The 14,306-nt window shown below is 58.0% G+C and overlaps 1 protein-coding gene across 4 annotated transcripts in view; it reads left to right on the top strand.

Annotated features, from left to right (window-relative positions):
- The first annotated feature begins 752 nt into the window (after positions 1-752).
- Positions 753-14,306, top strand: part of GRAMD4 (GRAM domain containing 4) — a 76,870-nt gene continuing 63,316 nt past the window's right edge. For 2 of the 4 annotated variants that reach the window (XR_008378910.1, XR_008378911.1), the window contains exon 1: positions 753-972. Coding sequence is in view for 2 of the 4 variants with exons in the window: in XM_053585001.1 (XP_053440976.1) it covers positions 944-972 (29 nt within the window). In the remaining 2 variants the exon portion in view is untranslated. The remainder of the gene's footprint in view (positions 973-14,306) is intronic. The other 2 variants (XM_053585001.1, XM_053585000.1) reach the window with 1 other exon arrangement.

The raw sequence follows: 14,306 nt of genomic DNA, 5'->3' as shown, positions 1-14,306 counted from the left end.
CTCTACCTCCTCCACCGAGCACCCTCTGTGAGCTGTGGTTTGTCCTGGAGGATGCAGCACCCCGAGCAGCTGGGCTCAGAGTGCGTGCCCTCCCCACTGTGTAGCACTTGGGGAGACCCAGCGGTGTAGGGCATGGGTAGTGTGATGTCCCCTGAATGACGAAGGTGAGGTTTAGAGAAAGGAGTGGGGCGAGCACAGATCCTGTGAATAGGGAGTGCCCTGGACACCGCTGGGAGGAGGATAGGGAGCACACCCTGGGCATGCAGGGATCCGCCCGCCAGCGTGTGGCCTCCTGGTCCTGCTCCAGCTGTACTCTGGGCCCAGCAGTGGCGGTCAGAGGAGACATTTCCGCCCAGGATGCGGGTCGTCGCCGGCAGCAAAGTCATTGACCCATCTCCAAACTGACAGACGGCCCCACGGGGAGTGCGGGCACGGCCAGACGACAGCAGCGGGCGCGCTTGTGCGTGGCTGTGCCCGTGGCTTCCGCCGTGACAGACGCGCGGGATCGCGTGGCCGTGACAGGCGAGCGGTTCCGCGTGCGCGTGGGTGCAGGCGACGGGACGCACGTGGGTCACCCAAACAAAGACGGCGCCGTGCGACAGAGCTCGCGCGCGCGCGAACCCGTCCAGGCAGGCGCGCCCCCGAGGCCCGGGGCGGGGCTGCGCGGGGCGGGGCGGGGCCGGGAGGCGCGGGCGCGGCCCCTTTAAGGCGCGGCGCGGGGCGGGGCGGCGGCTGCGCAGGCCGAGCCGGGGCGCTCAGACTCGGCGCAGCGGGACGCGAGCGCGCGACCTGGCGCCGCCGCCGCCGCCGCCGCCTCCGCGCTCGTGGCCGGCACCCGCGGGGCCGCCTCCTCCCGGCTCCCCGGCGCCGCTGGGCTCCCGGGCCGGCGGCAGGTGCAGCGCGGCCGGGCGGCCGGCGAGGGGAGCACCGCGGCGGCGAGTGGATGAGAGTTGGCCCCGATCTCCGCGCAGGGTAAGCGGCTCAGACACCCACACGGACCTCGGCGCACAGCCGGCCACGCTCCGTCCCGGGCCGGCGGGCCGCGACCTGGCGCGCTTGGTCTGCTCACCCCGCCGCCGCCCGGGCCCGGGGCTGGCAACCCTCAGTGCAGGGCCGCGCGGGCGCGCCCCACTCACACGCCCCCGGGCCCCCTGCGGCCGGGACGCGCGTCACAGCCGCCCCCCGCGCGCCCTGGGCACTGGCGTCCGCCGACCGGGGGTCTGACGGGCCGGCCAGAAGAGGAGGACGTCCGGGAGAGCGGGCGCAGCCTGGGCTAGGGGTGCCGGTCCAGGGTCAGCCCTCTAGGCCTTTGGAAGGGGACCGGACCAGACAGGACGCGGCAAATGCTGTCTACTGACCCACTCCTTGGTGGGACGGGAGAGGAAGGGGCTTCCCCGCCCCTGCTAACCCAAAGGCGACCCCGCCAAAAAGTTAGGGCCTTGCACCCCCCTCATGCACCCCATTATCTGCCCTGTGTCCTCTCCCTTTGTCTGGGACATTTAGCTGGTGGGGCTGTGCTGGGGCTGGTTGGCACATTGGCAGGAGCTCAGGCCTCTGTGCCTGCCAGGAGGTGGGGTGTAGTGTGGCAACCCCCAGCCTGAGGCCCCCACTTGTCCAGAGCAGGACCTGCTGTGTGTCCAGGCCCAGAGCTGGGGATAGAGGCAGGCGGGTTTGACCTGAGGCTTGTGTGCCTGTCCCTGGATGTCAGCTCTGTGGCAGGAGCAGGGTCCCCAGGGCCAGAGACCTGAGAGTGATAGCCCCAGCAGCAAAGTTCATGGTTGTGGCTGTTGCCAATGCTATCTTTCCAGAGGTGGGGAAGATTCTGTTTGTGGGAGACCTTTCAGGATGGGGTTTCCTTTTTGTGTGGGATGGGGAGAAAATTCAGTTCTGAGTCTCTCTCACACCCCCCAAAACAAGGCTCCCAAGTCCCAGCTTTGAGGCTGGCTTTAGGGCTGGGCTCTTTGGGCACAGAAGTGGTTAAGAAAGGAACTTGGAGCAGTGTCTTCTTCACCCCCTGCTGTGTGACCTTGGGCCAGGCAGGGAGCCTCCTGTGCCTCAATTTCCTCACCCGTAAATGGGGAGGAGGCAGACAAGGGGATTAAAGAAGGGGACGCAGGCTCCCCTCAGGCCTGGCACGCCCCCCTCAGGCCTGGCACGCCCTAGGCAGGGCTCAGAACTGGGAGCTGAGGCTATAGTGCCCTTGGCCTCAGGCAGCCAAGGCTGAGCTTGGAGCTCAGTGCAGAGTGTTCTGTTGTTTCCCCAGCCAAGTGTGTCCCAGGCTGATGTGGGGCCATGTGGTCTGGCCAAGTGAGTGTGCTCTTGTTGCTGCCTCTGCCCGTGCTGGGATGAAACTACATTCCACAATTGTCAGCTGGGATACCCTTGATCAGTGGCCTCTGTGTCCTGCCGCAGATCCCTCTGGAGATGCCCTGCCTGGCCCAGGAAAGGGGCCACTTCCTTGGCCTTCTTTCTGCCGTGGCTATGGTGTTGACCCTTCCGTAGCACTTGGTGACCCCAAGGCAGGGGCCAAGAAACCCTATACTGATGGTGCCAGGCTCCCAGGGAGGTTGGGATACCTGTGTCTCTCAACAGGCCACCACCTGCTGCTCTGCCTGCTCTTCCTCTCAGCTGCCCTTGCTGACAGTGTGTGGAGTGTGGCTGTCCCAGCGGTGTGGCCTGGGGGACAGGCAGGGCTGTCCTTGCGATGTCTGTCTTCTTGCGCTCAGGAGAACCATTTCCAGGAAGCTGCACGGGAAAGTCTCATATTCCTATTTCCCGTGGCTCTGGGGGCCTGTTTTCTCGGCCTCTCCTGCCAGATGCTGGAGTGCCCTTCATGAAGGGAGGACCAGGGGGTTTCTCTCCAAACCTCCGACCTGTGAGGCCTCCCCCTCAGCACCTCCTCTTATCTGTAGGATCCAGCCCAACCGGATGTCAGGGGATAGCTCTGGCGCCAGCTTGGGGTGACCTCTGTTTTCCTTGTTTTTCCTGGGCCTCACCTTCACCAACTAGAAAACCAGGGAGGATAATGAGATGGGGTTTTCCTGAATCATCGTTTTGTATATGTAATAGAATAGAATAGTGGTTCAGGCACAGTGAAAACTAAGTGTTATTAGATTCTAGTGAGCCACTGTTGCCAGGGAAGGCTGGAGCCAGCCTGTTTTCTCTTTGGAAACAGTAGCAGAGTGATGTTACAGATATTACAGAAATGCCAGCACCAAACCCCACCACTGGGGTTGAAATCCATGTTATGGGGTACCAAGGCACCCTGATGTTCTCCTGATGTATGATCTGTGTTAGTGGCTGTGCCCTCTGTGTCCCTTCTCCCCTGGGGGCCACGTGGAGATCCCTTCCAGCTTCCCATGTTCTGCTGTTCATATGTTTTCCTCTGGAAGCCAGATCCACTGGTTTTCCCGTCTGGAAGTGGCATGGCTTTGGTCGGACTTGTTTCTGGAGCCCCCCACTTGGGGAGCTGGATACATTTGCCCTTCTGGGAGCTGCTGTGTGTGTCAGGATGGGGGCCTCCTGCCCAGTGGCTGTGGTGGAGGACTTCAGAAGCATTTCCAGAACACCTGTTAGTGTCAGGTGTGAGGTGTGTGCTAGTTGGCAGGGAAGATGCTGCCGCCCATCTGTGTGGCCTGGTCACCCCTCCCTGATTTCCTTCCTCCCTCCCTGCGAGACAGCCCTCGAGGCTGCTATGCACCTTGTTACGAGAAGTACAGCAGTGTCCGTGGGAAGGCCAGTGCCAGCTGCTGCCTGGGGCAGCTGCTGTCAGGGTTGGGGCATGTGGAGGAGCATCCCTGCGCTGACAGAAGTGACTAATGAATTGGGGGGATAAGACATGGGTCAGAGGTGAGTAGCAGGTGGGGTACAGAGGGAAGCAGCTTCTTTTTGCTTAGCTCAGGGATGGGCATCTGCTGGCCATTGTCAAGGCCAAGCTGGCCACTCATGTGGTGCTTTTGAAGGCATTTGGTTTGGGTAACCCAAAGGCTGGCGTTAGGGGCTCTTTGTGCAGTGGGCTTATCACTGCCTTTTCCTTGGCTTGTTGGTGGCATTAGCAACAGGCACTTCCCTTAGGTCCTTATTCTGGGCAGAGTCCATAAAACACTGCTTCTGTTTGTTTTTTTTTTTTTTTGGCCGGGGCTGGGTTTGAACCCGCCACCTCCGGCGTATGGGACCGGCCCCCTACTCCTTGAGCCACAGGCGCCGCCCAAAACACTGCTTCTAAAGTGGGTAAAAGTTCAGGGCCTCAATAGTGAGGTGGACCTGGGAGGAGTCCTGGGGCTCTTAAGGGGGTGGTGACTCTGTGGATCGAACCTGGGTATGTGAGGCTAAGGGCAGCCTGTCACCTGCTTGGAGCCCAGGCAGCCAGGGAAATGTAATCGGTTAACTTGAGAACTTAAAAGCAGGTTGCTCCGACTTCTCTTACAGACAGAGACGGTGCAAGAAAATGAGGTTTTTCCCTAGAGAAAACCATGCTCTTCTGCCCTTGGTACCCTGTGTGTGCCCCATGCAGAACGCTGGGAGTCTGAGACGCTGGGCAGGTAATTCACAGCTAATGATCGTCTTGTCTAAAGGCTATTGTTAAGATTGTTTGGCATTTGAGTTATAACCTAGGGTAGTGATTATGTTTAAGCCTGTGATTAAAGTCCCTGTGGTGACACAGGAAGACAGGAAGTATTAGCCTATCAAAAAAAATCAGTAATAGTAGTAGAAATCTCTCAACCTGCAATAGAAAATTGCACTGGTGTTTTATATGAATTGTCTTGCAAAGCCCTCACAGCATACACCTTCACCCCAATTTCCAGATGAGGAAACTGAGGCACAGAGAGGCAGGGCAGCTGCCCGAGTCCCAAGTTCAGTAACAGAGCTGGTATTTGAATTGTGTTATTTGTCTCCAAAGGCTAACTCATAACCCCTATTGCAGCCTTTCTGCCTCGCCAGCCGTAGTTTTGGAAAGTTTAGTCAAGTTTCTGGGGGCTTTGGTGAAAAAAATATAAGCAGTAAGTTTAAAGTCCTGGTAAGACATCTCTCTCTGCTACTGACTACAATAATAGAATAATAGCAAGATACATCCGAACCCCACCTCCCCCCCGCCACGTCATTCTCAGCATGTTATGAGATTGATTTTCACAACCACTGGAGATGGGTGCTGTTGTGGGCTCTGGCTCAGAGGTGAGGAGGACCTCATATAGAGAAGTGCACCTGCTTCCCTGAGGCCACAGGCTGGTGCACGGGAGAGCTAGGTTTGACCCAGTGGGCTCTGCTCCTAACCCCGGGCCCATGTATGGGTGGTGGGGGTGTGTGTGTGTGTTGGAGAAGGCTCTTGGTCTTGCTGCTGTGGGTTCTGGGGCAGGATGCTTAGCCTCTCTGGGCTCAGTTTGGTCACCTGTAAACAAAGGCCTCGGCCTAGAGGGGAGGGGAGGCCCTGCTCTTTCTTTCTTGGAGGGAGAGGCGTGGCGAGGAAGCCTGGAGTGCCCCATCCCTGGCGTTTGGGCTTGGCAAAAGTTGTTGGGTGGGGTGGCCTTGGGTTGTATAGAGGTCAGGGCTTCTGGGGTGGCTCCTGACACTAGCTGCTGCATCGCTGCCCTCTGGGAAGTGCGGTCCAAGGGGGCAGAGCGTAGGAGCACTGGGAAAGCTCTGTGCTTGGTGGGTAGCTGACTGTCCCTCAGGAAGGGCAGCTCCACCTGGAACGCCCTAACCCACCAAGCTGAAGTTCAGCTGTGGTGGGAGAAACTGAGTGTGCTGGGACCTTTTGAGGGCCGTAGCACTTGGGAGGGTTTCAGGGACATGGCTCAGCTTCTCTTGGTTGGGTGTCCCAGGATGGGTGGGAGGGGCTGCTGCTTCTACCTGGCCTCTGTGGGCAGGAGCCTGGGGCTGTCCGGGGTGGGTACTTGGCTTGGGGAGGCAGCAGCCTCTCCCCTGCCCTGCAGCCTGGGGTGCAGGTGTGGGATATGGCTGACCCCCTCCTGAGTCCTGGTGCCCTCCCTGCCCCTTCTGCCATGGTACCTGCGCACAGCTCCTGGCTGCTCTTGTCCCTACCTGTCTCTTTGTCCCCAGCCTGGCTTTCCTCTTGCTGTGGTTTGCTGTTATTTACTGTGTGCCCTTCTAGAAGGTGGGTGCCCTGAAGCCAGGGGTCTCTCTGCTCCTGGTCAGTGACTAAAGTGGTGCATTTTTCTGACCTGGCTGCGTCCCTCTGCAGCCCAGGCCTCAGGGACCCCACCTCCAGCGCTGAGCTGGGCTATAGGGTGGGGTGGGGTCCAGGCTGGAGCCAGAGAGTCTGTTCTTTCTAAACAACTTTATTGAGGTGTAATTCGCACACCGTATAACTCACCCATGTAAAGTACACAATTTATGGACTTTAAGTGTATTCACAGAGTTGTGCAACCATCTTTGTGTGACCATAGTCAAAGTTTAGATGATTTTCATCACCCCAAACAGAAGCCGGATCCTTTAGCAGCGCTCCCTGTTCCATCCTCCCACAGCCCTGCAACCCCGGACCTGCTTCCTGTCCCTCTGGTTTGCCTCCTGTGGGTGTTCCTTGCAGGTGGGGTGAGACCTGTACCTCATGTGGCTTCTGGTGTCCGCTTGGTGACAGCTGTGTTGCAGCCTCTCTGGGGTGTGGCACCTCCTCCCTGCACGTGGTAGCCTGACCTGTTTTGGTGGGCTGGCCTTGCCTGCCCAGGCACTGGGGGGGGTCCATGTTCCCTGCAGCCTCCTGCTGGTGTGGCTGCCCTGGGGCTCTTCCCACCCAGCCCCAGGGTACCCAGCTCCTCAAGCCACCACACATCTCTCAGCTCATTTTCCTGCTTGCCATTTGTGTGAGCAGCACTCAAGTCACTCCTCTGGGAAGCCTTCCTGGCCTCCCCCAGCCTGTGCGGATCTTCCGGCCTGTGGTCATCTGTCTGAGCTCCTAGAGAGCCAGGCCCTGCTTTTCCACTGGTGCCTGGAATTGTTGGGGACAGTGGCACAGGAAGACAGTGTCTCACAGTGTGTGTGGGAGGAATGGCTTTATGTGAGGGTGGGGCCCATGGGGTGGGTCCCTAGGGCTCTCCCTGATGGCCCTAGAGCTTGTCCCCCAGCCCACTGTTTTTGTTGCTTGAGTTTCCTTCTGTTACTTTGCACATCAGTTGGGTTGAAACTAACTCTTGCCCTCTCTGTCCTCCGGGGCATCCCAGGGCCTGGGCTGGCCATGGGGGGCGGTCCCTGGACACTCAGGTAATGCTATGAGTGGGCTGGAGCCCATGTCCTCTCCCATGCTGCCCTGCCTTGCATGGGGTGGGAGTTGGCTTTTTGTTTTATTAGATTGTGCTTTTTAGAATAGTTTTAGATTTATGTAAAAATTGCGACAATAATAGTTACCATATTATATCTTTTAACAATAGTCACAGTTTGTTGTATGATTAGCATCTCGTGTTATTATGTACATATATTGCGGTTTATGTACAATAGTGATACGCTATTATTAACCAAAGTGCGTAGTTTGTTCCGATTTCCTTAGTTTTTACCTGATGTCCTTTCTCTGCCCCAGGACTTCATCTAGGTCAGCACGTGACATTTAGCTGGCGTGTCTCCTTTGTCTCTCTGGGCTGTGAGACTTTATTTTTGATATCCTGATGGGCTTGAGGAGTATTAGGTATTTGGTAGGATCCCTTTTCCCTGGAATTTACCCGGACTAACGGAATTCCCGTTTGATTTAGATGCAAGGTGCGGAGGGGACCGCAGGGTAAGGTGCCCTCTTGTCACGCCCCGTCAGGGCTCCGGTGGCCCATGCCGCCTCCTCCCTGCTGGAGCCTCCTGGGCACCCTTTGAGATCTCCCATGTGACGTGACTGTTTCCTTCTTTCCACAGTGTCGTCTGTGGATGGAAGGAGGCACTCTGCCCAGGCCACCCTGCCTGGCGGGAGTGGTGCCTCCTCCTCAGGGCGCAGCTGCTGCATCTGAGGCTTGTGCCTGCAGCCCCTGTGCCCCTGTGCCACTGTGCCTTGAGTGGAGATCTTACCCACAGAAGGCCGTCTTTCCTCCCTGGTGGTTTAGTCGCTCACAGTGGTCACAGACCTCCGTCTGTCCTCCGGTGCAGCCCGGCATCACTCCGTTTGTTGATCCGTCGGTGCAGTGTTGGCCACGGGTCCCTTTGACACCCATCCTGTAGTCCGAGCCCTTCCCGAACTTCTGGCCCCAGAAGATGCTCCAAGTTTGTTGTGCACATTCCCTGCCCTGGCCCTGGGATTGGCCCCTTCTCCAGGGACCTGGGCTCCTTTCACTGAGGGTGGAACAGAAGCCGAGATCAGGCTCCCACCACTTTCTGTCCACGTAGTCCTGGTGCACTTGGAAGGGAGAACCAAACTCGTTGCCCCCCGCCCCCTCCCCCCTGTTGTGTTGATAAGGACCCAAATGTGGCTTGTGCCTGCAGCCCCTGTGCCCCTGTGCCTCGGCTTCTAGGCCCCTTGAGTCCTGCTGCAGCTTGGTCTGGCAGGGCTGGGGAGGAGCTGCTGTCTTCCCTGAATTGGGTGTGTGACTGGAGGAGAGAGAGGACTTCCCTGCTGTGCTCAGCTGTCCTGGCCCACCACAGGGATGGGCACAGGTCTGGACATCTCTTTAGAAGGGACAGTGAGGCTGACTTTGAAAGCATATCTGCCGTCTGGCCCATGAGGCTGGGAGGAGAAGGGCTGCCTGCGGGATGCTTCAGAGCTTAATGGCATCTTTGACTCGATCCTGGCCAGGCCTGTCCCCTCTCCACCTCTCAACTTGCTGTCCTGGCAGGGGGCTGCTTTTGAAATGTTTTGTAGAGCAGTGAAGGCGCACGCGCGCGCACACACACACACACACACACACACACACACACACACACACACACTTGCCTTTGGTAAATGTCTTTTAGCCAGGAGGGCTTATGAGTGCAGGCTGCTCAGGCCCTGAAAGAAGTTTGGGGAGAAGAGAACCTAGTGGTCCATGACATCCACTGCCTGTGTTGGCGCTGTGGCCTGTCCAGGGCAGCATCCAGGGCCTGCACACCCTGCTACACTCAGCTGCTCCTGTGTGGGGACTGTGGGTCCATTTGGTCAGTGAGGATCTGAGGACGCAGAGTGATGCCTCTGCCCTCAGGGCACATGGGGCTTGGCCCAGTGTGGGAGTCGAGGAGCCCTTGCTGGAGGGTGAGAGGGGGTCATGGAGTCTGTTTGCAGGACACAGGAGTGGGGATGGGAGCCAGGCAGGGTGAGGCCTCAGGCCACCAAGCTCACCCCTAGGACTGGGCTTAGGTTGGCGTGGGGCCTGTGAGGTCAGCTTGCTAAAGATCAGCCTCTGTCCAAGGCTCCTGGAGACCAAACTGAGGTGTGCCTACAGCTCTTCTGGGCCAAAGACCAGGGTGCTGGCCACGTGTAGAGGTGTGGTGGTACAGGTGTGTCCCTGTTCCTGATGGCCCTGTCTCTGTGCTGTGGGACTGGAGCTCCCTGCATGTCCCCATGTTTCTCCCAGTCCTGTGGGCCTTGTCTGAGGAAGCAGGTGGCACTTGCCTGGCTCTGCCCAGCCTGGGACCCAGAGCACAGGTGAAGGAGTGGGGCTGTCGTTGCCCTGAGCGATCCTTCCTGGGGGGGGGCTTAGACCTGCCTACACACTAGTCTGGAGCTGCCGTCCTGCCCCCCTTTCCCTGTCTGCAGTCCTTGGTGGGCCACCTCAGCTCCTTCTTGTCTGGCCTATACAGTGGTCAGAGGCAGTTGCAGGTGACGCTGGCCTGGAGAGGCTCCGTGCCCTTCTGGTTGCAGAGCTCAGACCTGACCACTCTGTGTGTGGGCTCCCAGCTCCACTGCTGGGACATGGGCTGGGAAGCATCCTTGCCTGCTACAGGAGGCCCCATAACTCAGGGGGCACTTGGGCTCCCAGCTGCAGAGACGGAAAGGCATGTTCTTCCTTGGTCTCCTGGGGTGGGGAGTTTGGTGTTCGAAACTCTGAAGCAACTTGAGTCCCTTCAAAAACACACACAAACCTTCCGTGTCACAGAATTCTCACTTGGAAAGAACCAGACCTCAACCAGACCCCAACATGCGCTAAGGCTGTTACTGGCGCCTCTGTGCCCCTGTGCTTTACACAGAGTCCCGCAGACCTGGCCCTTCCCTGGAGGGCCTGTGATAAGCAGTGATCTGGGGAGGGGCCTTCTGAGCCAGAGTATTAGGTGACTGTGTGTCCCCAGCCGCTGCTGAGAGCACAGGGAGGCAAGTGAGTCATCTCACAGATCCTCCATCCAAGAAGTGAAACTGTCAGGTTCAGGGGTGTGGGGGCAGGGAGGGGCAAGATTCTGAGAGCCCAGTTGCCCAGAATGACCCTTTGCGGTCCTGTGTTAGCCAGTGCCTGGTGTCTGCAGCCCCTCTCCTATTTGGCCTATTTGGTCCAGGGGGATGGTCAGGGCTCTGACGAAGGAGTGAGCAGAGGGCATGTGTCACCCCCCAGGGAGGTTCCAGGGCCAGGCAGGGGGCAGGAGGGCAGATAGGGTCAGTGGTGGCATGTCCTGGAGGAGCACAGAGCAGGCATGCTTAGCAGAGCATAGATCAGGAAGACAGCCACTGCTTGGGAGTGTGGGGTGTGCTGTGGGGTCACCTCAGAAGCCTTCGTGGTGTGGGCATCTGAGAGAGGGGGAAGGGAGGGACAGAGAGGTTCAGGGAAGGACCCGAAGGTGCCAGCCCAAGGTGGGATTTACAGCAGTCATTACGGGTCCTCAGAGCCCAGCCTGCCCTGCAGGAGAGGTGGCAGATGTGTGACAGCTGCCACTGAGCCTGCTAGGTGTGGAGGAAGTGAAATACGAGTCAACTGCCAGGAGCTCTGGGCACCAGGCTGAGGGGAGGGGAGGGGTGTCTAGGGTGTTAGGTACTTCCTTCCTCAGGTCCTTTCCCTCTACCAGGCATGTGGGTGTTGATGGGAGACCCCATCGTGTCTAGTTCCATGACTATCTGCAGGATGTCACTGTCACTGCACAACCACAGGGCATCCTGCCCACTGTGGACCTGGTGGCCATGCATGGAAGCCCCCCCACCCCACCTGCACCAGCTGCTGGGCAGCCTGAACAGCCTTATGACCCTTGCTTCCTGCAAGTCAGGAGGGGCTGAGCCCAGAGTCCGGCCATGACAGCTCTGGGGGCATGCAGACCACCCTTGCCCAAGATGCTCCTTGCTGGGAAGCTTCGACTGGGAAGTTGGGAGGCACATGAGGGCTGAGTGGGGTGGCAGGGTCTGTCCAGTGCCTTTCCATCCAGTCTCTGTGTCCTTCCAAGGCTGCAGGGAGCTGAGAAGGTGCTGAGGCAGGTGAGGGCTCTGTACACCCTGAGGCCGGGGTTGCTGCTGTGGCACCCTGGGAGTCTGGCCTCACTGTGAGTGCCACCAGCTGCAGGCATGAGCTGAGGGTAGGAGGAGGTCAGTGAGATGGGAGGGATAAGACCATAGCGTTGTCTGAGGACAGTGAGAGGAACTGGAGGATGGAACCAGCCAGGGACAATCCGGCAACAGTTACCTTCCTGCTGGAACTTGAGGAACTTGAGGATGCTGGAGGTTCTCGTTTACAAAGACAGCTGAGAAGGCAGGAGCCCTGGGCAGCCCTAGGCAGGTGAGCGCTTCTCTTCTCTGTAAGGGGGCCCAGCCTGTGATCATGAAGCCTCTCTTCTTAAATGCTCTCACCAGGGCCTTAAAAATTTAATATTACTGCTACATCAGAAAATTAGGGTTTGTTGCTTTGCACCTCAAATCTACCAGAGGTACTGAGGTGAAGCAGTTGCCAGAGCCCCAACTCTACAGAGCCAGGGGTGGTCAGGATGGGTGCGGTGGCATTGATGGAGGTGGGGCCAGCCCCAGGTCTGCCTCACCTGCCGCCCCCCACCCCCACAGTTGCAGGCTTAATGTGGCAGTGCCCCCCCACCGTTCTTCCCCATATTCCCACCACTGGACTGAGGGCCTACACGGGTGTCCAGGGCGTCACAGCCTGGTCCAGGGGAGCCATACGATGCCAGTCACCTGAGTCCAGGTCCTGTCCCTGAGGCCCAGCTCAGCAGGGCCCTTGGGGCTGGGGCGGGCAGTACCACAGGTCGGTGTAGTTCCAGCCTCTGCTGCTCCACTCCAGCTGACTTAATGGACAAACAAGTGGGCTTCTTTGAAATTGGGAAGTATATGTTTTTAAATAATTGACTACTTAGTTGTCTGAGTGAAAACCATGAAACGAGCTGAGTCCTAGTTAGGAGGCCCCAGCCCGGCTGCACAGGAGCGCTTACACCTGGGACAGGGCCGATCTCTTTCTCTCCTGGATGTTCTCACCAGCCGGTGAGGACCTGTGTCCGTAGAGGCAGGATGGCATCACGAGAGCCCTTGAATTCTATGGCTCACACGTATGGTGACTGGTGCTGTAATTGGCTTTAGTAAACCTGTGCCAAGTAGATTCCTTGGCTGGGACCCACACCTTGCACTTCCAGGACGTGCCTGGCACTGTGCAGGGAGCCAGGGGCACCCTGCCTTGTCTCCAGTTCTGCATAGAGAAATGGACTTCACTGGGTTGAGTTTAAAGAATTTTGGCGATATGAAGAGCCTATATGACCTATTTATGAAGTATTTCAGAATCACACGAATCTTTTGTCCTAAATTCCATATAATTAGAAGATAGAAACCCCACTTGTGATTATTTTTGCTCACCAACATAATTAGAACTCTCTACGTGGGTTTTCAAAAAGAAAGCATGAAAGATTGATTTTATCATTTTGCACTGTCCTCAGATGCTTAAGATTGGTGTGTTTGCTTAAGTGGTATGGTAACCTCGGTGGTGGTGTTTTTGGATTTGCAGACGTTTCTCTTTACCGACAGCAGGAAGTTAACTGTTGCTGGATTCTCCCTGTCCGGTTCCTTCTCCCGTGAACCTCCAGTTAAGCAGAAGCTGGCAGGCCGCACCTGTCAGACTGTCTTAGCAGAGGTGTTCATGGCTATGCACTTGGTGGAGAGGGATCTGCTGCTCTTGACCATTCAGCAGGGATCCTCCTTGAACCTCTTACCTCCTGGGCCTGATACACATGGGCCTTGGTGAGCCCCCAGCAGGGTGGGCCCGTGCTGCCTTGTGGGCTGACTTCCTGTGGCAGGATGGCCGGTGCTGGGGCAGACTTCAAAGAGGGGAGGCCTGTGGGCTGAGTCTTTTTCTTCCTCTTTTTACTGTTGGGACCTCCAGAGCACGTATGACATACATTGTTGTCCTTGGGTCATGATATGCTGCCACCATTGGTCCCTGCGTGGTTTATTTAGTTATTTAATAATGTAATGGGCACTCTTGAGCTCACCCTTGGATGAGAGCCAGGGTCTTGACCCTGGCCGCCTACTTGCCAGGTAGATCCCTGGCCTCCCCGCCCAGGGCTCTAGCCCCAGCTCCTGGGTCCTGTGCTCTCGTAATCCTTGCTTCTGTGCCTTTCTTGGCTGTGGGCACACTGTCACCTCCTGCAGCTCCTTCCACAGGGCCAGGGCCACACTGTCACCTCCTGCAGCACTGTCCCCAGGGCCCACTGCCTATGTGGCAGGTGGCCAGCCCCTCCTCTCTGTCACTGTTTTTGTGGAAGGACAAGTGGGAGAGATCTGGGCAGGGTCGGGTGGAGGATGATAAGGAGCATTCCAGGCCAGGGCAGGCGTGCAGTGTATAGGGTAAGGGCTGGGCGTGTGTGGGAAGCCTGGGGGATGTGAGGTGTGCAAGGGCAGTGGCTGAGGAAGAGCTGGGCCAGAGGGAGACTCCTCCCTCTTTTGGGGGCCCTTAGCAGAGAAAGGGGTATTGCCTGTGGGTGGTGACAGACCAGGGGTGGGGTGGGGTGGTGTAAGCCCCAGGGAGGGCAGGTGGTTCAGGAAGCTTCATGTGCAGAGACACCCAGGAGATAAAGTAGAGCTTGGTCTCAGGACAGCTGGCCCTGGAAGGGACAGAAGCCCAGAGAGGCAGTGTCTCCTGCAAGTGAAGGAATGTTGGGGCCCCACAAAGCCAGGGGCAGGGGGCTGGGCAGGGTGGGGTGCCTCTATCTTCCTGAGGCGCTTCGGAGCAGCTCGCCCCACCTGCTCTGGCTCCCGGCGCGGTTTGTCATCTGTACTTTGCTGCTAGTTTGTGCTAGTGTGTGACCAGCGCTTGGGCTCTGGGACCTTTGGGTAAGAACCAACTTATTTCTGTTGCTCTAAGTGAGATGCCAAGTGTGCGTACTACTGACCATGCCCTCCTGCAGACGGCATGGCCCAGCTGGGAGGTCCACACGCCTCCTACCGTCCTCTGCGGGCAGGCCCAGGACCACGTGCCTGGCGTCCCAGAGACACTCAGCTTCGG

Source organism: Nycticebus coucang, chromosome 3 (assembly GCF_027406575.1).
Source record: "Nycticebus coucang isolate mNycCou1 chromosome 3, mNycCou1.pri, whole genome shotgun sequence".
NCBI classification, from domain to species: Eukaryota; Metazoa; Chordata; class Mammalia; order Primates; family Lorisidae; genus Nycticebus; species Nycticebus coucang.
This window is presented reverse-complemented; position numbering and strand designations above follow the sequence as displayed.